The 20,815-nt window shown below is 41.5% G+C and overlaps 1 protein-coding gene across 1 annotated transcript in view; it reads left to right on the top strand.

The window, feature by feature from the left end:
• Positions 1-20,815, top strand: part of Tsp5D (Tetraspanin 5D) — a 256,521-nt gene that overhangs the window by 178,921 nt on the left and 56,785 nt on the right. The window contains exon 2 of the mRNA XM_067135970.2: positions 18,128-18,196. Within this exon, the coding sequence (XP_066992071.2) occupies positions 18,134-18,196 (63 nt within the window). The 5' untranslated portion in view covers positions 18,128-18,133. The remainder of the gene's footprint in view (positions 1-18,127; positions 18,197-20,815) is intronic.

Below are 20,815 nucleotides of genomic sequence, written 5' to 3'. Positions count from 1 at the left end.
ACCCGGATCCTGCCATTTTAGAAAGAAGTGTTTGTTTACAATCGATCTTCACAATCTTCTCACGACGTAGCGCCATCATCATCGTGATGTCAGCTTCGCTGATTGGTTCTTTTCGTAAAATTAATTTTACGGAATAGAACATGTCCTATTTTATGAAAAGTTTTATCAAAGGTTTTATGAAACTTGAATGTGACCGTGAGCAACAGACATTTTATAAAATTAAATTATTGTGCAATAAATTTGACAGAAAATTTTACCGTGAGTAACAGGCATAAGTAAAGCGAAGAACAAATACTATATCTTGGTCATAAGGGTATTATTCTAAGCAGACTTGAAACAGCTGATTGTGAGACAGAAAATGGCAAGGAAGGCTCGGAAGAATTTCTAGCATGACACATGAAATTTACTGATTGAATTTTGTTGTTCCAATTATGTAGACTTATCTCAGGATAAATAAAACAGTTGGCCACTATAACCTGAGTTGTTCTCTTTTCAGAATTCATTTGTGACCCAGTTAGCCAGCCTACATCATAAATTAGCCTTTAGTTTAGAATCAGAGTAGCTTAACTACATGTAATAGTTTAGAATCAGAGAGATGGTAGTGATTATTGTTTTAAGAGGAAGTACAACTAGGCAACCATCCTCTATTAACATTAATCAGAGGGAAAACATGCAAGGGGACCGACATTTCGAAAAATGAAGGTATCGGCCATAGAAAGACAAGGGCCACAAAAGGCGGGGTGGTACCAAGGTAGGTCGGATAGGATAGATGAAAGTGAGGAGCCTAGCAAAGGTAAGTGGAACCAATGCCAGAACTCAGCTAAGGGCCCCATGGTCGCCAAACCAGATACCAAGTTAAGAGCCTCTGTGACCCTCTTTTAGTCGCCTCTTACGACAGGCAAGGCATACCGTGGCAGAATCAGAGAGATGTATCTATTACCTATGCATGTAGCAATTTTAGGAATAACCTATTTTGTCCTACTGAAATTATCTAAAATTCTACAGATGAGACAGCAATAACGTACAATTTTTAGGCCTATGCATTTTGTACTGTGATAATAGTTTTTAAACATTTGATGTAAAAAACATTAAATGGAAATAAATAGCTCAACACCGTGTTTTTATCGTTACGCATGTCTGATCGACTCATTCTAAAAATACTCTGTGCTTCCAATACTACACTGAAATGCACATACTCTATACACCGTGGCATTGAATGTGTTAAAATATTTAGTCTACGACAGCAAGTGGAACTTGACTGGAAACCAAGTTCCCTTGAAGAATGTGGCATTGGAATGGACATGAAGTTTACTATCAACAAAATGCCTCGGTACGTTTTATGATACGCAGATACTACACGGAGAAGTGTGCGTACGATTAGGTTCCCGACGCTCTCCGATAAGATAGAGAAGAGGGAGGTTTAACTTGGCGTCTTTGATGTGATAGTGACTACAGAATGAACAATCTGGCATCCAGAGAGAATTCTGACGACATTTCTAGGAACAGTCCATATTTGACGACAAAACTAGCGACTCCAACTTATTTCAAGAATGGTTTAGACTTTAATTTAAACTGTAAAATTATGTTCATGAGGTACACTAATCCTTATACTGGAGTCGGGACGTTCCTATATATCGATATTACATTCGATATCGATACTTAATGAGAGGAACTTAATTAGAGTATCGATATGCCGACATCGAAAAAATATCGATATCTCCCAATATACATTTTTCTGCTCAAAATACAAGAATTTTAAGTTATATTTAAGTGATTTAAATTTGGGTTTACGGCAGTTCCAAGGAAAGCAAGATAATTAAGAGAATCAAAATAAATATAAGGATTAAAATATTGTGTGAATAGTGTCTACATAATTTAACATGTTTAGAGCATTATTTATTACACTGTGACACTTGACTGTCTATTTTTGTCAAGTACATCGACACTGTAGCAGTCGGTGGAGCTATTTCCACAACTGAAAGTAACTTTCACGAGAAACCATCAACGCAGAAACGTTATAGCCTATAAACCATAGATAATTAAATGGATGCCCACCAATATAAGGACATATAGCCTGCACTTGTTATCAGTCACTACCTTTCTTCTGTATTAAAATACTTCATCTTCTTTAAGCCCCGGTTTCATCAACGTGTGTTAAACATACCCTAACCCTGGCTTTGTTAACTTAGGGTTAATTTTAATTCATTCTTACGAGTCACGCGTTTCACCAAGCTATTTCGGCAGAGCGTTAACTAACACCTCACCGGAAACAGCTGCAGTACCGATCAACAAGGCAGTGACTAAAAATCATAGATTATGAACACACTGCTTGCATGGTTCTTTTGTGCATTTCTTGCGCGGTATTTCGTTTTCTTCCTCAGTTCCGTGGTAGATATCATTCTTTCGTGACCGTGGTAGAACTGATTGCAGTGATCGAAAAATGAAAAGAAGTTCAGAAGAGAAATAGGGGCACGAATTTTTCTGCTTTAGAAAAAAACATTACTTGTTGAATTAGCCATCAAGTACCAAAGCATTATACTGACGGTGTAAAATCAAAAGAAAAGGAGGACACATGGAAAAAGTATCAGGAAATTTAATAGCATTGCCCATGTTACTGGCCATCTTGGAACTATATAACGAATGATGAGGTTGGAATCACTGCTTACTTGACAATTGACAGAAAAATAGCCCTTGTTGTCTCCGACCATTATATGAAATGACCCTTGTGGTATAAGACCTTAATGCAATCAATACCTTCAGTATAGGAGAGAGAGACCTGTCGCGAATTTCAACGACGACATTACTGACGACGGTTTTTGACAGTCTATACCTCTTCAGAAATTGTTCCTTAGACAGGTTTTGAAAGTCGTTTCTTCTTATTATAGGCCTATTTCTGTTTGGAACACCATTTAACAAATCTAAATAAAGCAACTTTACATCAAACGCTTAATTTACGGCGGCCATTTTGCTTTTAACCTCGAGTTAACTGTTTAAGCCAGATGAAAGGAGGGGTTAACTTAACTCCGGCCTTAATCTAGAGTTAAAATTAACCCTCCTTGATGAAACAATGAATAGCCATATTCAGAGTTAAAACCATATAACTCGAGGTTAAGGTTTAACCCACGTTGATGGAACCGGCCCTAAAGGCCCTTCGTCAAGTTTACCTACTCCTAATCATAATTTTGTTCGATTCATACCACTATTCTTAATTTTTCCTAACGATCTTTCGATATAATATCATTAGAGCAGCATCGAAACCTAAAATTATCAAAACGAAATATCGATAGTGAAAATCGAATATCGACAGAAAATGTTGATACTGAAATAACGAATATCGATACTTAAATATCGGTAGAAAATATCGATACTGAATTATCGATAGAAAATATCGAGCAATCGAAATGTGCAGTATTGCAGAACATTAATAAATAGTTTAAAATTTTCCGCCGGTCGCTTGACGTCAGGCTGGTGAACAGGGACCAGCTGATAACATTCGCTGCCGTGACCCATAAAATGATTATACGACAGCTGTTGGCCATTTCACGGAACTTAAGTACTCACGTGTAAGAAGAGTGATGGACGTCTTATACCTCTCATTTCTAACTCTAGACGTTGGTTTGCTGCTACAGTTAAAACATCACCATCCAAAAGCTAGAAGTAGGAGATTTTTCTAAAACTTATCTGCGTATCACAGCCTCTTTGCGTGAGTTTTTTTATTTTTTTATTTTCAATCATTCTCTAGGACTGGCGTGCTGGAAGGAGAGGAGAGATCGGTAGCAGCCGTGAAAATGGTCTCCTGCGCTTTCTCATTCTCACACGATACAAAAGGCGGACTTGTGCATTAACTTAATGTTTTGAATTTTAAACATGTTCTACTTTTATAGAATTAAAAATATTTGAAAGGTGAAGTGGTCGATGACAGAAGGACATTTCTTTTTCGATGTCATTCCGTTTGTCACGCTCTTTTCTGGTGATTACAACTTTAAGAGGAAGTACAACTGGGCAACCATCGTCTATAAACACTAATCAGAGAGGAAAAAATTGAAGGGGACCGACATTTTGAAAAATCAAGGTATCGGCCAAAGAAAGACAAGGGAAACGAAGGGTGTGAAAATGAAAGATTCCGTTGGCCTCGACACCTAATATCGTCCGGGTTGGAAAAGAACAAGAATTGACCAAGGGAGGTCGGACAGGATAGATGAAAGTGAGGAGCCAGGCACAAGTAAATGGAAGCAATGCCAGGACTCAGCGAAAGGCCCCATGGTCACCAACCCACGCTCCCAAGTTAAGAGCCCCTGTGACCTCACGTTATTTCCTCTTAGATTAAAATTCCGTTTGGCCTTGCGGAACGACGCTACATGCGGTACCCCTGTCTACATAATGCTCATTATATTCAGGAGTCCTAATCAGAGAGGGAAAAATGTTCAGTCCTTCGAAAAAAAGATGAAATCGCTGAAAGAAAGGAAAGGGCCCCGAAAGGGTTGAAATTGAGAGATACTTCCTTGGCCTCGTAAACCTAATACCGTCAGGATCGGAAGAGAACATGAGTTTACCAGGGAAGGTCGGATAGGATAGATGGAAGTGAGGAGCCTGGCACAAGTAAGTGGAAGCAATGCCTGGACCCAGTTACAGGCCCCATGGTCGCCAACCCACGGTACCAAGTTAAGAGCCCCTGGGACACCTTTTAGTCGCTTCTTACGACAGGCAGGGGACACCGTGGGTGTTATCCTGCCACCACCCCCTACCCACAAGTGGACTTCGATCCTTGAAATAAAATTGTCATCTATTGTATATCACTTCTGACTCCACTGAAAAATGTAACAACTTCTTCACAAATGCGTACTCTATTTCTAATAATAACAATCATAACAAAACATCGTTATTGTTTATCATCTCGCTCAGCATTAAATACAATATGTAACCTCAAAACTATCAGCTGATCGGAATTGTCGTTCATGAAACTCGATGAATCCGATGACAACCGGTGTATTCCATCAATGCATTTGAGGACAATTTGTATACTTTCCGATCAAAGTTACGAATTACCTTATTACGAAATTAATTAATTCTATTGAAGTGCTGTCTCGGTATATGTTCTATAGAAATCGTACATACTTTTAAGCATATGAGCTTGGTTTTAATCTACGACTCATAGTGCTTTGTTTACTTCCATGTGTCCGATGAGACACTCTGGGTCTCCGGAAAAAGAATGTTTTGCACCTTCCTGAAATGTTATTGCTTCAGGATGTACCACGAACTGTCAAGGCGTAAAGGTTTCACCATGAACAAATGAAATGACATATGGCTTTTAGTGTCGGGAGTGTCCGAGGACAGCTCGACTCGCCAGATGCAGGTAATTTGGTTTGACACACATAGGCGACCTGCGCGTCGTGATGAGGATGAAATGAAGATGAAGACATCATACATATCCAGCCCCCGTGCCAGCGGAATTAACCAATTATGTTTAAAATTCCCGATCCTGTCGAGAATTGAACCTGGGACCCCTGTAACCAAACGCTAGTACGCTAACCACCGGGGGAGTTGGCCGTGCGTGTAGAGGCGCGCGGCTGTGAGCTTGCATCCGGGAGATAGTAGGTTCGAATCCCACTATCGGCAGCCCTGAAAATGGTTTTCCGTGGTTTCCCATTTTCACACCAGGCAAATGCTGGGGCTGTACCTTAATTAAGGCCACGGCCGCTTCCTTCCAACTCCTAGGCCTTTCCTATCCCATCGTCGCCATAAGACCTATCTGTGTCGGTGCGACGTAAAGCCCCTAGGAGCAGCACGCTAACCATTTAGTCATGGAGCCGGACTCACCATGAAAAATAACTTTATTTTGAAGTTCCTTTCAATATGTAGGCCCAACCAACTTTGAATGACTTTATTTTTATAACTTCATTTATTTGTACAAGTTATAATTATGTTTGTAGTTTTTAACTTAAATACCATTGTAAATCAATAAACTACTGTACTTCTTCAAAATGTACAATATAAGAGTCAGAACTTATTGTCACCCTGAGACCCAATGTGTCTTATGCGACACCGACCTGTTTCTCCAGAATCCAAAAATAAGAACTCAGAAATAAAAATAACAGTATTCAATAATATTTGCATAATTTTGTCAGTTTCATGTATGGCTGGGTCCGAAAACGGTAAATACCATGTAATAGATGAGCACACCGACGACTTTAAAATACGCACCTATAGCTTCGTCAAGGAAACGGCACAAGCAGAAGATTTAGAAGGCCATGGCTTGGAGATCTACGCATTTCACAATCAAAGAGTAATTACTGTTAAAGGAAGAGTTACTTGGGTATTTGCGACCTTGCGCTGTTAAAAAACATGGCGCTGGCCATGGTAATATTAAAAGACTTTATAATTGGAGTCCGTTTAGATAAACAAGCACTAGAGAACTTCACGTTTGATACTCATAAGAGGGTTTAAATAATCTTAGAAAATGATCGTCTCAACAGGAATATCGGTACCTGATGTGAGTGTAAACAAATTGTGTTCCTGAAGATTATTTGCCGTTGAATTCGTGTGTTTACATTGTTGTGATTGTGATGCTGTGAAAAACGTAGCTTCAATTAAACTTTAGAGGCCTCCCGAGATGGATATGTTGCAGCATATACCCCTCTCGATCCAAAATCTCCTAGTTTCCCGGTTGGTAAGGTTATTATCATGTTTACTATTGTTGGGTGGAGTTAGTTAAGGTTATGGCATGTCTTACAGGTACCAGATAAATTTAAAGTTACCGGATGGCAATGAATAACTTATTAAAAATATTATCACCGTATTTACTGGAATAGTTTTCTTTAATGTAAAATCATTTATTTCTACGTGGAGTGTCTGTGGGGGTGGAGGTGGTAGAAAACAGCCACAGTATCCCTTACCTATTGTAAGAGGCGACTGAAGGGAGACTAGTAATTTAGGAGTGTAGGATGAAACCACTGGACCCTTAGCTGAATCTGTGACAGTGAGTCACTATTAAACTCATACATCAGCAAAATATTTCTTTGAGCATTTACCAACAAATATATAATTTTTATTTCAAGTTGGTTTTTACTCTTTTATAACCAATACATAATTTTCTACTACAGTATTCAAAATTAACAAAAATATATTTCATCTGCAGAGGAAATTAAAAAGAGCTTTTCTCAAACATACATGAAAGGAGATCACAGTGAAAATCATACACCCTGTAGTGTAGGTCCTTGAAGTTCGAAATAATACACAATCACCTATAAACTCAGTATTTTGCTGGATACCCTTAGGCTCCTCTAACACCTCTCAGACGGGTAGGCATGGATCGTACCAATTTTTCGCAGTGTGGTGGACTTATTTTCTCCCATTCTTCGCGTAAAGCAGCTTTTAGGTCATCTTTGTTGGAAATCTGATGTTTCCTTATTGCTACTTCTAAGTGATGCCTGAGGTTCTCTCTAACATTTAAATATGGTGACTGAGAAGGTGTTTCCAGCACCTTTGGATAGTTAACAGAAGCTACTTTCTCACTATGTGAGCTTTGTGCTTGGGGTCGTTATCTTGATAATACTTGTATTGGTCAAGTATTCCAAGTTTTTGAGTACTAGCATGTAAATTGTTTTTCAGTATGTTCAAATAAACATTTTAATCCATTATCCCGTCAATGAAAGTCAACTTCCCTACACTACTAGTTGCCATGCTCCCCCAGGCATTAACACCTCCTCCACCGTATTTAACACTTGGACGCATATTGGTAGGTTTTAGCCCTTCATTGGGGTTTCTCCAGACAATAACTTTCCCATCTGATCCATAGAAGTTGAATTTGCTTTCATCTGCAAATAGTACTGTTTTCCAGAATTCAAAATCGTTTTCCACGTCCTCTCTAACAAACTGTAACCTCTTCTTCCTGTTGAGTTTGTTGACCAATGGTACTTTCCTACTTACTCTTCCATGCCTATTACTTTTCATGATAATGCGCCTAATTGTTTTTGGATGGGCATTCTTCCATGCATATTCCTCAATCATCACAGTAAGTTTTGGAGCTCTAATCATTGGATTCTTCACCCCCTGTGGGTGGGGGCGGTAGAATAACACCCACGGTATCCCCTCCCTGTCGTAAGAGGCGACTAAAAGAGGCCCCAAGGGCTCTGAACTTTGGAGCGTGGGTTGGCGACCACGGGGCCCTCAGCTGAGTCCTTGCATTGCTTCCACTTACTTGTGCCAGGCTCCTCACTTTCATCTATCCTATCCGACCTCACTTGGTAAACTCTTGTTCTTTTCCGACCCCGACGCTATTAGGTTTGCGAGGGCTAGGGAGTCTTTCATTTTCACCCCCTTCGTGGCCCTTGTCTTTCTTTGCCCGATATCTTCATTTTTCGAAGTGTCGGACCCCTTCCATATTTTCCCTCTGATTAATGTTATATAGAGGATGGTTGCCTAGTTGTACTTCCTCTTAAAACAATAATCACCACCACCACCACCATTGGATTCTTCTTAACCCCTCGTAGTATCCAACGTTCATCTGTGGAATTGAAGGTTATTTTCTCACTTACTTTGTCCTTATTTTCAACCGGTTTGTACTTTCATACCTATCTATAACACATTGCACAGTTGAATGACTTCTGATCACAATTTTGCCAATTTGTCTTAATTATTTTCCTGTTTTAATATGAAAAATCATCAACTCTCTCTCTTCTTTTGAAGACTGGCCTCTCCGACGGCTCATAATTAAACTACAACGTGTTCTTACTTCGTAACGCTTGGCGATAGACTGAACTTGTCTCCTGCGTTTCATATTGCACTTGAAGTCGGTAGATGCAGAGTGGGTCTCGGCCCATAAGTGGCTATGGTTGGTCCGCAGTCCAACAGTTCTGCACTTTGACCGGCCAGTCGAGTAGAACACGGCCTCACGGGTGGGACCAACCGTCGGCTGTCCTGACAATGGTTTTCCGTGGTTTTCCATTCTCCTGCACTAAGGCGAATGCCGTGACAGTACCTACTATAGGCCACGGCCGCCAACCCCCTCACCTTCTTCGAGTATCTCCTTCACCGTGACAAATCTCCTGGCCTGAGAGACGGCGTCACCGTCTAAGAGGCCCGCCTCCCTCTTCAGGGGAGGACTGAAAACTTAGTTGTAGTAGTAGTAGTAGTAGTAGTAGTAGTAGTAGTAGTAGTTGCACTTGACAGTCAAATGTACGGTGTTTATTCCTGTCCATCGACGTCTGTACGAATTTCCTTGTGACATCAAGCAGCATGATAATACTAAAGAATCGGACATACCTGTGTTAATTTATGGACGAAATAACTAACAAGCAGTTGCATAATAATACAAGATGTAGACGTTACATTGCACATAAAAATATGACAAATATAATCACCAAACTTTCTGTTCATAATGAAACAAATAGATTACGATCATGTATGCGTTTCATTATGACTCACTGTATGTTACTACTTACTTGTGTCAGGCTGTGGTGGTGGTGGTGGTGGTGGTAGGGATGATTACTGTTTTAAGAGGAAGGACAACTGAGCAACCATCGTCTATTTAAACTAGTGGAGGGAAAAATGGAAGGGGTCAAACATTTCGAAAAATGAAAGTACTGGCCAAGAGCCACGAAGGGCGTGAAAGCGGAAGACTTCCTAGGCCTCGCGACCTAATATCGTCTGAGTCTGAAATGAACAAGAGTTGACCATGGGAGGTCGGATAGGATAGATAAAAGTGAAGAGTGTGGCACAAGTAAGTGGAAGCAATGCCAGGACTCATCTAAGGGCCCCGTGGTCGCCAACCCACGCTCCCAAATTAAGAGCCCCTGCGTCCTCTGTTAGTCGCCTCTTACAACAGACAGTGGTTATCGTGTTTTATCAGACTCCTCACTTCCATCTTCATATTAGAACTTCCTTGGCCATTTTTTGTTTTCTTCTGACCCCGACAGAATTATGATTGCGGGCCTAGGAAATTATAACACGTCCTCCGCGGCCCTTCCCTTTCTCTTGCCGATCAGTTCATTCTTCGACGTGTCGAATTTCTTCAGAGGCGTAACGAATATTATACGGGTGCCCCTGAAAGAAACCAAATTCCCCCTTCCCCTCAAAAAATTATACACAGCGTATCAGTAAGACAGATCGAACTATTTTATATACTTTAATACAGTACAGTGTATGTTGTTGTTGTTGTTTTAGTCACCAGTTCATAAACTGATTTGATGCAGCTCCCCATGCCACCCTATCCTGTGCTAGCCTCTTCATTTCTACGTAACTACTACATCCTCATCTGCTTGTCATATTCATACCTTGGTCTACCCCTACCGTTCTACACTACCGAGCTCGAAAACTGCAGTCGCTTAAGTGCGGCCAGTATCCAGTATTCGGGAGATAGTGGATTCGAACCCCACTGTCGGCAGCCTTGAAGATGGGCTATACCTTAATTAAGGCCACGGCCGCTTCCTTCCCATTCCTAGCCCTTTCCTGTCCCAACGTCGCCATAACACCTATCTGTGTCGATGCGACGTAATGCAACTAGCAAAAAAAAATATATATAAATAAATAAATAAATAAAATAAAATAAAATAAAATAAAATCCTACACTCCCCTCAAAAACCAACTGAACTAGTCCTGGGTCTCTTAAGATGTTTCCTAATATTCTGTCTCTTCTTCGGGTCAAATTTAGACCAATCGATCTCCTCTCACCAATTCGACCCTTCATGTTCAGTTGAAGGGCAGTCTTTGCAGCTGAGGTTTCACTGCTACGGCGTGCATGCCCAGACCATCGCATGCGTGATCCACGCATTTTCTCTGTGACTGGGGCAACCTTGAATTTCTTCCGCACAGCATCGTTCCTGATATGGTCATTTCGAATGCTATTGGACCACCGCAGCATCGTCATTTCCATTGGATGAAGTGTTTCTTCATTCTTCGATGTAGTATGCCAGCATTCAGCTCCCTAAAGAGCCACCGGTCTGATCACTGTGCAGTAGACTTAATCCTTTTAGTGCCAGGAGAAAATGTAAAGGTGAGGTCTAAAAGTGCCAGGCTGTTTTAATGGAAAATGTGGGCTGTGGAAAAAAAAAGAAAAGAATGTAACTCCTATGATTTTAAAGATATGAAAGCGAAACATAATCAGGGAATGCTAAACATAGTCATCTAAATTCAGGATAACTGTAAGGTCATGATGCAATTTATTCCTCGCGTTATTAATTAATTAATGAAAAATATTAAGGAGAATGCCTGCCTGGTGGCCATGAGTCTAAACAATCTGACACCGTGGTTATCTGGTTCGAGTCCCGTTGGTCGAAATATTTTCACCATCAGAATGTTGGCCGGCAGGGTAGGGGAGGTGGTGGTTTACAATTTCTAATCACTAGATTGCGTGCCAAAAGCCCGGATTAAATTCCAAACCTCTCCGCAGTGCTCATATGGAGAGAGGGCATATGACGCGGTTGATGGTGAGTCGTCCGTCGGATGGAGATGTTAAGCCTTGAGCAGACCCCTTGGTGCTAATCGACAGGAGCAGGCTATGTGCCGACACCGGGTTTCACCCTCTCCCTTACTACTATCATATATCACGTCATTCATTTCATATCATTAGCTCCTCTGATGAAGTTGACGTCAGGTAGGGCATCCGGTCATTAAAAACCCGCCACGACAGATTCATCTCACCTCATACCCGACCCCGTAGAGAAACGCGACAAGGGTTGGATAAACAATTTATTAAGGGAAATAAAAGTAGGAAATTCGTCATTTCTATTACCACACACTTACAAATGAAGTAAAAACGAACACTCGAGGGCACACATACATAATACAAGAATCAAGAAACGCATTTTGTTTGTTCTAAAAATATTTGCATGGGTGTCAAATATCCGAAATTATAAAATCTAGCATATTGAAAAAATACACCAACAATAGCAATCACACAAGTAAAGACAATTAAATGACGACAGTGAAAATAAACAGCAGTATAGCTGGTGACTGGCCAGTAAATTGGTGACGTCTCGGACTTCGTGGACTGTGATTCCTATCTTGGTGATGAATCAAGTGCCGATTTCGCCTGAGACAATAAACTATCTGCGCGCAATATGACTGCTTTTAGCGCTGGGAGTGTCGGAGGACATGTTCGGTTCGCCAAGTGCAGGTCTTTTGATTTGACACCCGTAGACGACCTGATGCAGGACGGGAAATAGATCAATTTCAGATAAGGAACCGTTGTCCGGAAACGTTCGAATCAAAATTTATTAATAATCCAAGGTGTTTAACGTGCGTCCGTTTCGTGGCCCGCTCGTTCAACTGATCTCACTCCACTTGATTTCTTCTTGTGGGGCATGTGAAAAGCCTGAGAGACACCTGTCAAGACTGAAGAGGATATCTTGGCAAGAATTCTCGCTGCCTGCGATGCTGTTCAAACGACACCGGGGATATTTGAACGGGTATGACAGAACTTCGTGCGACGATGCCATGCCTGCATTGACACAGGGCAGTGCCATTTCGAACATTTGTTGTAAATGGAGCAGCATGTGAAACTTGTGCAGGTAAACGGACTATGAGTAGAATTTTGCTTAACTTTTGACTCGTTCGTTTCCGGATAATTGATCCATTTGCCGTACTCCATCAAGCCTGAAAGTTTGTAACATCATCACGGGTACACCCTGCATAAATAATGCACAGCAAGTGAGGTCTCCGCGAGGTCATTTTTTAATTTATATTTCAAAATTTTAAATGTTGAAAGACATTAAAACATTTCATGGTGCAATAGTCCCGAAAGATTCTGGTTTACCAAATGACCACTGCTCAGCCCGAAGGCCCTGCAGATTAAAGGTGTCATGTGGTCGGCGTGACGAATCCTCTCCGCTGTTATTCTTGGCTTTCTAGACCGCGGCCGCCGTATCCCCCTCAGATAGCTCCTATTTTTTTTTCTCAATTTGCTTCACGTCCCACCGAAACAGATAGGTCGTATGGCGACGACGGGAAAGGAAAGTGCTAGGAGGGGTAAGGAAGCGACCGTGTATATTTACCTGGTGTGAAAATGGGAAGCCACGGAAAACCATCTTCAGGGCTGCCGACAGTGGTTTTGAATCCCACTATCTGCCGAGTGTAATCTCACAGCTGCACGCCCAAACCGTGTGACTACTTGCTCGGTCAATTGTAATCTCGAAGGTTAAGTGTACCTCGAGCCAGCCCTCAGATCCAGGTATAATTCCCTAACCTGACCAGGAATCGAATCCGAGGCCTGCTGATAATAGGCAGGCACGCTACCCCTACACCACGGGGCTGGCTCGAGTCAGAATTAACGTACAGTTAAAACCTATGTAAGAAGAAATTTTAAGGAAATACAGAGAAGCAACAAGAAAATGTACTTTTCTTTAGCTAAATGGCTAAATGGTGAGGGTGCAGGCCTTTGACCCAGCGGGTCCCGGTTTCGGTTTCCGGCCGGCTCGGGGATTTTAACCTTAAGTGGTTAATTCATAAGCTCGGGGGCTGGGTGTGTGTGCCATCTTCATCACTAGAATTATTCATCGTAGGTAGGGTCCCATCCTCATGGACGCGCAGGTCGCCTTTACCGGGTCAACTCGACAGACCTGCACCAGGCCTCTTCGGAGGCCATTATATTATAAGGTGAATAGTCAGCGTACTGGCCTTCTGTTAAGAGGCCCCAGGTTTGAATCTCTGGCGTAATATTGAATACTGTATAGGCCCTATGCCTCTACATAGGGTTGGCTACCGAAAGGGCATGCAGCCGTAAAACTGAACCACATCGGTTGTCAACTCAAATAAATTGGGACCGGGCGAGTTGACCGTGCAGTTAGGGGCGCGCGGCTGTGAGCTTGCTTCCGAGAGATAATGGGTTCGAATCCCACTGTCGGCAGCCCTTAATATGGTTTTCCGGGGTTTCTCATTTTCACACCAGGCAGATACTGGGGCTGTACCTTAATTAAGGCCACGGCCACTTCCTTCCCATTCCTAGACCTTTCCTATCCCATCGTCGCCATAAGACCTATCTGTGTCGGTGCGACGTAAAGCCAATAGCAAAAAAATAAATAAATAAATTGGGAAGTGTGCCAGAAATAAGAAGAAAGAAAGAAAAATAAAGCAGTGGAGATTAGAACCCACGCACCTTGTATTACAGAGCCAATGCATAGGCCTCTACTCTATGAGAATGCTTCTGAAAATGGTGACTTATATAACGGCTTATAACTGGTGTTTGAAAACTGAAACACTAAAATCTCGAAACTTGAAAGTCCACTCTCGAAATAGTTATTGATTTGTACTTGTGCGGATTAACCTCGACAAAGTCGGTGACCACCACGCTATACAACTCCACTTGTTAGTACGTAGTACTCCTTCTGTATATAACCAGACACAACAGGACTGTACCCTAAGGATATACTCATCCATTGTTTTGACCAACTCACCAAGTTGAGCGCGTGTAATTGAGACTACATAGCTCATGTTTGTGTTCCCACGACAATGATATCTCCTCTGGGTGAGGCTGTCCCGTTCAACATCCACCAAGGCTCGACTTCCCTTGCTATCCTCGCTGCTAGCAAACAAAGAGAATAATGTCTGTGTTATACTTTCTTTTCGGTCTGAACTTCACCCATACAATACCCTCAACGATATGCAGACGGTCGGTGTGGTTTATTTTTTCACGGTTCGTGAAATTTCATACAAGAAGGTTACATTATGGTTTAAATACGAATATGATACAAACTATTGGGCCCGTGTTGCCCCGCAGCATTCGTTATAAATAGGTCAGATAACTCGTCTTGATATGCCTATCGTACTCATATTGTTTTGCCTGCCCTTTTTAATAGCTTTATGAACATTTAATGAGAAGCGCGTTATGGTATGCCGCAATCCGTAGTCAGAATTCACCCATTTTGATGTCGTCATGTTACCTTTTTGGTAAAAATCTATCCATATATTCGCTTTTTATAAATCCTACAATTCTTGATGTAAATATTGGAATTGTGTCGTAGAGGGCAATGGTATTTTTAATCGCAGTTCTTCTATATAGAACGGTTGTCTTGTGAGTTCATAGGTTAGTTCCGAAGAAGCGTTTTTTTCAAGGCAGAGAACATTTTAAAGATATATTGGCCTTCACTCTTTCTCGTGTAGCCAGATTATCCTTCGATAGGTGTTCTCAGATATAAAGTCTAAGGCGTATGTCATGGTGGGGTTTGTTTGCACGTAGACTTTTTCTCTTAACAACATGTAAGTTATTAGGAACGCTCTGCCGTCTGTTGAACATATTTCGAAGCTGAGAAAGTTTAGAGAATCAAAGAGTATACTGTATAGAAGGGAATAGTATTCTTCCGTTATTAGAGGATGTTTATAATCTCTGACTTGACAGGTAGTAGCCTAATCAAACATGGCTGCATGCAATGACATTACTAAGAATGAAAATTACATGTATCATAATGTTAATTGTTTACAACTTGCTTTACGTCGCACCAACACTGATAAGTCTTATGGCGACGGCGGGACAGGAAAGGCCTAGGAGTTGGAAGGTACAGCTCCATAACCCTGGTGTGAAAATGGGAAACCACGGAAAACCATCTTCTGGGCTGCCGACATTGGGGCTCGAACCCACTATTCCCGATTGCAAGCTCACAGCTGTGCGCCCCTAACCGCACAGCCAACTCGCCCGGTCGGAATGTTAATGAAAAATGTTAGTCGCTTGGCAACCTGCTAAGTACATAATGTATTGCGGGTTAGGATAAGCCTTCGCCTGCAATTATTGGAGCCGATCATTTAATGGTTTGATTTTATGATTACTCAAATTTGGCTGAACTTAGAGACCTATCAATATCACATGATTTACCGGCAGGTAATTCCGGAGAGAATAAAACAGAAAAGAAGCAAATCGTCCCAGTAGAACGGACGGACGGATTTGCCAAAGCCGTTTTTAGTAAACTATTTTAATATATATATGTAGATAATATAAGTCTAAACTATACACGTATTTTCACACGCAAGCTAAATAGTATAGGCTAGTATGTCGGGACATATCTAGACTTACCTTATAATTAATGCTTATGAGTCGGATCCACCCTTTAGATATGGCATGCGTCTCGATATCTTGCTTATCAAAATCTGGAATTTAATGGATCATCCTCTTTTCTATGGAGAATGCGTTTAATCTCTCAGTTATCACCGGATTTCTTGAGAATATGTCGATTCTATTTCATGCAGAGAAGCACCTTTTACTTTCCACAGTGTCCATTGGTATGATTATAATTCTTTTTGACACATTCTGAAATACAAGTCATTGAACTATGTAGCTGTTTTTTTTTCTTCTCGGCCACAGTTTTTTTGTGACAGAGGCTCTTTCATTAAAGCAGGCCTCTTCTGCAAGCAAAGTAGCCATCGGCAACGTTTGGAGATTACAATATGTACATTAAACATCTGCTCTATGGTCACATGGCGGTTGTGACCCGGAGCTGAAATACGTACCATTTTACGCTTAAAAATACTAGTCACTCCCCGTATGATCTTCAACATGTGTATAATGTCTCAAGAAATAAAAATTCAAATATTTTTATTTATTGGGAGGGCACGTGACCGTATGAACCTTTTCGCCCGGCCGCCACTGCGAAGTCATGACTAGAAAGCTTTGAACACTGTTGGTAGGTAACAACAATGAATAGTTCAATAATAACTTAGAGTACCTCTGATAAATTTTCTGTCACCCTCCATCTCTCTCCTCTAGCCTCTACATCGAGGTTAGCGTGACAGCCAATTCCCACAGCCACGGAACATTGCTTGTACTTACAACAAATCAGACAGTATATTCTCTTTCATGGGCCCCAGGCGTACATTCCCTTTGGCTTGTCCTCCTGTAGGTGCTACTACTAGTAGTGATAGGATACATCCACCTTATCTCCTGCCTGCGATAAAAGGTGACCAAAAAGGAGGCCCAGGGCTTTCTTTCATCTTGGGAGCGTGTGTTACCGACCACGGTCTGCTAGGCTGTGCACTAGCATTGCTTCCACTTATTTATGTCAGGCTCCTCAATATCATATAACCTACTCTCTCTTGGTCAACTCTTGTTCTTTTCCGACCCCGACGGTATTAGGTTTCGAGGCTTAGGAAGTCTGTCATCTACCCCTTCACTCCCACCCTCCTTTTCTGTACTGGAGAGGGGCATTATTGATTGTTCATGTCAGGACACCGTTTCTGTGCATTCGTGTTCAATCCTGAATCCCTCTGCCATCTGTGGTCAAAATTCTCAACCCTTAGGACTGTATTATTATTATTATTATTCTTCTTCTTCTTCCTTCGTTATGCCCATTCATAGAGCGCGTTTGAACTTGATAGTTGGTTTGATGGTTTGTGCCTTCTTATCCTCCCAAAATCTCTTCATGAATGCACTGTGTTGCATCTTGCGTTCTGTCGACCACTTCCTACCAGTTGTCTTTTTTGGTTTCTCCCTAAATTTATGATTAGCTACTTTGGTTCTAAAAGCTCCACGATTTTCCATGATGTCGTCTGTAATATTTATTTCTTGGAGGTCCGCCTTATTATTATTATTATTATTATTATTATTATTATTATTATTACATCCGCCCCAGTGGTGTAGTGATTAGTATGATTAGCTGCCACCCCCGGAGGTCCGAGTTCGATTCCCGGCTCTGCCACGAAATTTGAAATTTTGAACAGGGTCCACTCAGCCTCAGGGGATCAACTGAGTAGAGGGGTTTCGATTCCCACCTCAGCCATCCTCGAAGTTGTTTTCTGTGGTTTCCCACTTATTCTCCAGGCAAATGCCGGTATGGTACCGAACTTAAGGCCACGGTCGCTTCTCTTCCCTGTTCCTAGTCCATCTCTTCCCATCTTCTCGTCCCCCACGAGGCCCCTGGGCGTGGTACTGGTCTTCCTTCCCAGTTGTATTCCCCCGACCCAAAGTCTCACGCTCCAGGACACTGCCCTTGAGGCGGTAGAGGTGGGATCCCTCGCTGAGTCCGAGGGAAAAACCGACCCTGGAATGCAAACGGATTAAGAAAGAGAAAGATAGATTATTATTATTATTATTATTATTATTATTATTATTATTATTATTATTATTATTATTATTAATTATTTTGACAGATTAATGTGCTTTATTGATGTAGATCAAATTAATTAATGTTTTGTTCTTGTTTGTTTGCAGTTCGGCATGGGTCGCAGCGGCTACACGTGTGTGCGGCACATCTTCTGTTCGCTCAACGTGCTTATGTGGGTCAGTATTCCCAATACTTATGTATGTAACGGTTAGAGACTACCTCTGAGTTAACTCCGGCCCCGCGTTGTAGGGGGCAAAGCTTCCGCCTGTCAGCCGGCGGCCCCCTTGTTCGATTCCTGGCTGGGTTAGGGGTTTTTAATTGTACAGGATTATCACTGGCCTGGGGACTGGGTGTTTGTGTCGTTCATAACATAGGGTGCAAAGTAGGGGCAAAAGATCTTCTTAGGTCGACGCCCCGAATAAATAGCACTTTTTAAAGAAAAAAAGACTTCTGAGTTAAGATTCGGATGTTATTTTATTTTTTAAAATTTTAGTTTGCAAACTTCCTGTTCCAAGATTTATTTAGCTCATTGTCGCTGTAGTCGTCTTTGCTCATTTTGGATTTTGCCCACCGAATGACGTGTGATGAGACGTGATCTTAGAGGTTAAATCCCTTCCTAAAATCCACTCCAGAATTATAGAAAATAATCATAGCCTCCACCCCTTCCAAAAATAATTTAAATGACAATCAAAAAGGCACATTGTACTGTCTCCATACTTATGCCTGTATTCACAAACGCGAGTGAAAGCTTTTATTTTAGTTATAAGCGACGTAAACCGAGATAACAGTAAAGTCTGTATTCACCAAGAACATTATTTTGGATAACGGGTATTATCTGGGTTTAAAATGTTACCGGTTCTGTTCTTTGATTTTACCCTTGCTCTTTCCCTGTTGATGACCATCAGCTTCGACTGTCCGCCGCAATATCATCTACCTTTCCCCTCCTTTTTCCTTGCGAGTTCTAATCAAGTGCCTTTGCAACATGATCGTCCGGCTGCCGCAACGTATGTCCCGTTCATCGTCATTTTCACATTTAAATTTCCTGTTTTACAGGGTACTGGTTGGTATTTTCCCAGAGGGTAGTATTGGGTGTGATATTTGGCTTAGTAGATCCCCAGGAGGTTCCTCAAGCATCGGTTAATGAATATCTGTAGTTTGCATAAATTATGTCCGTTACTGAGCAGAAACGAAGAAAGAAGCCTAATATGACTTCCCAAGAGAGTGAATTGTTATTGCATTTGGTGACAGAAAGCATCAACAACATAGAGAATAAGAAAACAAATTATAGCCTACACATTGTATATTTCATTCAAAACATAAGGCAGTATTCCTCAATTCTTCATTAAAAAGTCACCCAGTCGTGAACCGTACAAGTCACAAGATGTAATCGAGAATTCATACGAACGCACGGGAAACAAATGATTACGTGCTGCCGCCACTATCGAAATGTAAACAAGTTTTGATTTCATTCAGGGTTTGCAAATAATTTATCATAAATTATGTTCACTATTAACCAGAAACAAAAAAGGAAGCCTAATACGACTTTCCAAGAGAATACGAGTAATTTGTTATTGAATTTGGTGGCAGAAAGCATTAACATAATCGAGAGTAATAAAACAATTATTATAGCCTACATATTGTATAGGTCGATGGCACGGGCGAGTGAAGTGTGTGTGTACGCCAAGTGATATAAGCTATAATCAAGAATTCATCTTAGGCCTAACTATGTGTTGGGAATTTTAGGTTGTGTTCGATCATGGATAACACTGACATTGTCGAAGCTTTAGATAACCTTAAATGTGTTTCAAGGGGCTGCCTGGCCGAGGCGGTAAAGGCGTGCTCGGTTCGCCCGGAAGGACGTGGGTTCGAATTCCCGTCAGGAAGTCGTAAAATTTAAGAAACAAGATTTCCACTTCCGGAGGTGCATATGGCCCTGAGGTTCACTCAGCCTACACCAAAAATGAGTACCAGGTTAATTCCTGAGGGCAAAGGCGACCGGGCGTAGAGCTAACCACTCTACCCCATCACGTAACATCTTTCAGTGTGTAAAGTATGTAGCAGGGGGCGGGAAGCGCCTCTTTCTTCGGGCAGCAGTTCATCCACAAGGTAATGGCCGTTTAATAACTTCTTTTCTTGCTAGCTCAGCAGTTTAACTCTCGGGGCAGGTCCGAAGCCTTTTACCATGTAACTTTCCCTTAAAATGTAAAGATACTCGGTATCAATTCTATCTGTTTAAACTATAAATTGGGATAGAGAGTGCTTAACCCTCTCGAGCTCCCACTCATATTGCTTTGAGGTGAACTTATTTTCTCAACCGTTTCTTCCAGTCTAGCGTAATGTAAATTGTCTTCTCATATAAGTCACCTCTTTAGGATGGGATTAGCCCTTGCATTAACGGCCTAGTGCCAAGTAGGTTTTAAACAAAATGTATTAGGAGTGCAAGAACGCCTCCTCTCAAGTTTATATTTTAGAGGCCATATAATTGACCTGTTTCCTTACTTAATAGGCCTCAGTAGGTTGGGTATTTTTTTTTTTTTACCCCTGTTTTCATGTCCTTCGAGGACAACTTGAAAGTGGAGTTTGGTGTGGCCTTTGATAGGCCCGAACTTAAGAGCAGGTAGCTCTTTCTTAAATTTTGTTTCTGCGCGCCTCGAGGAGGCTTTACGGTGTAATTGGGAGCAAGTGCTCCTGGGCATGATTGGGGTCTTCTGCCCCTTTGTTGAATTGTGTATATTGTAAAGTTGGGCTTATAGCTCAAGAATGGTGTGTCTGGCTCTCGGAGCCCAAATCCTGTA

Source organism: Anabrus simplex, chromosome 1 (genome assembly GCF_040414725.1).
Source record: "Anabrus simplex isolate iqAnaSimp1 chromosome 1, ASM4041472v1, whole genome shotgun sequence".
In the NCBI taxonomy this organism is placed as follows: domain Eukaryota; kingdom Metazoa; phylum Arthropoda; class Insecta; order Orthoptera; family Tettigoniidae; genus Anabrus; species Anabrus simplex.
The sequence above is the reverse complement of the archived record's forward strand: the minus strand, read 5'-3'. Positions and strand labels throughout refer to the sequence as shown.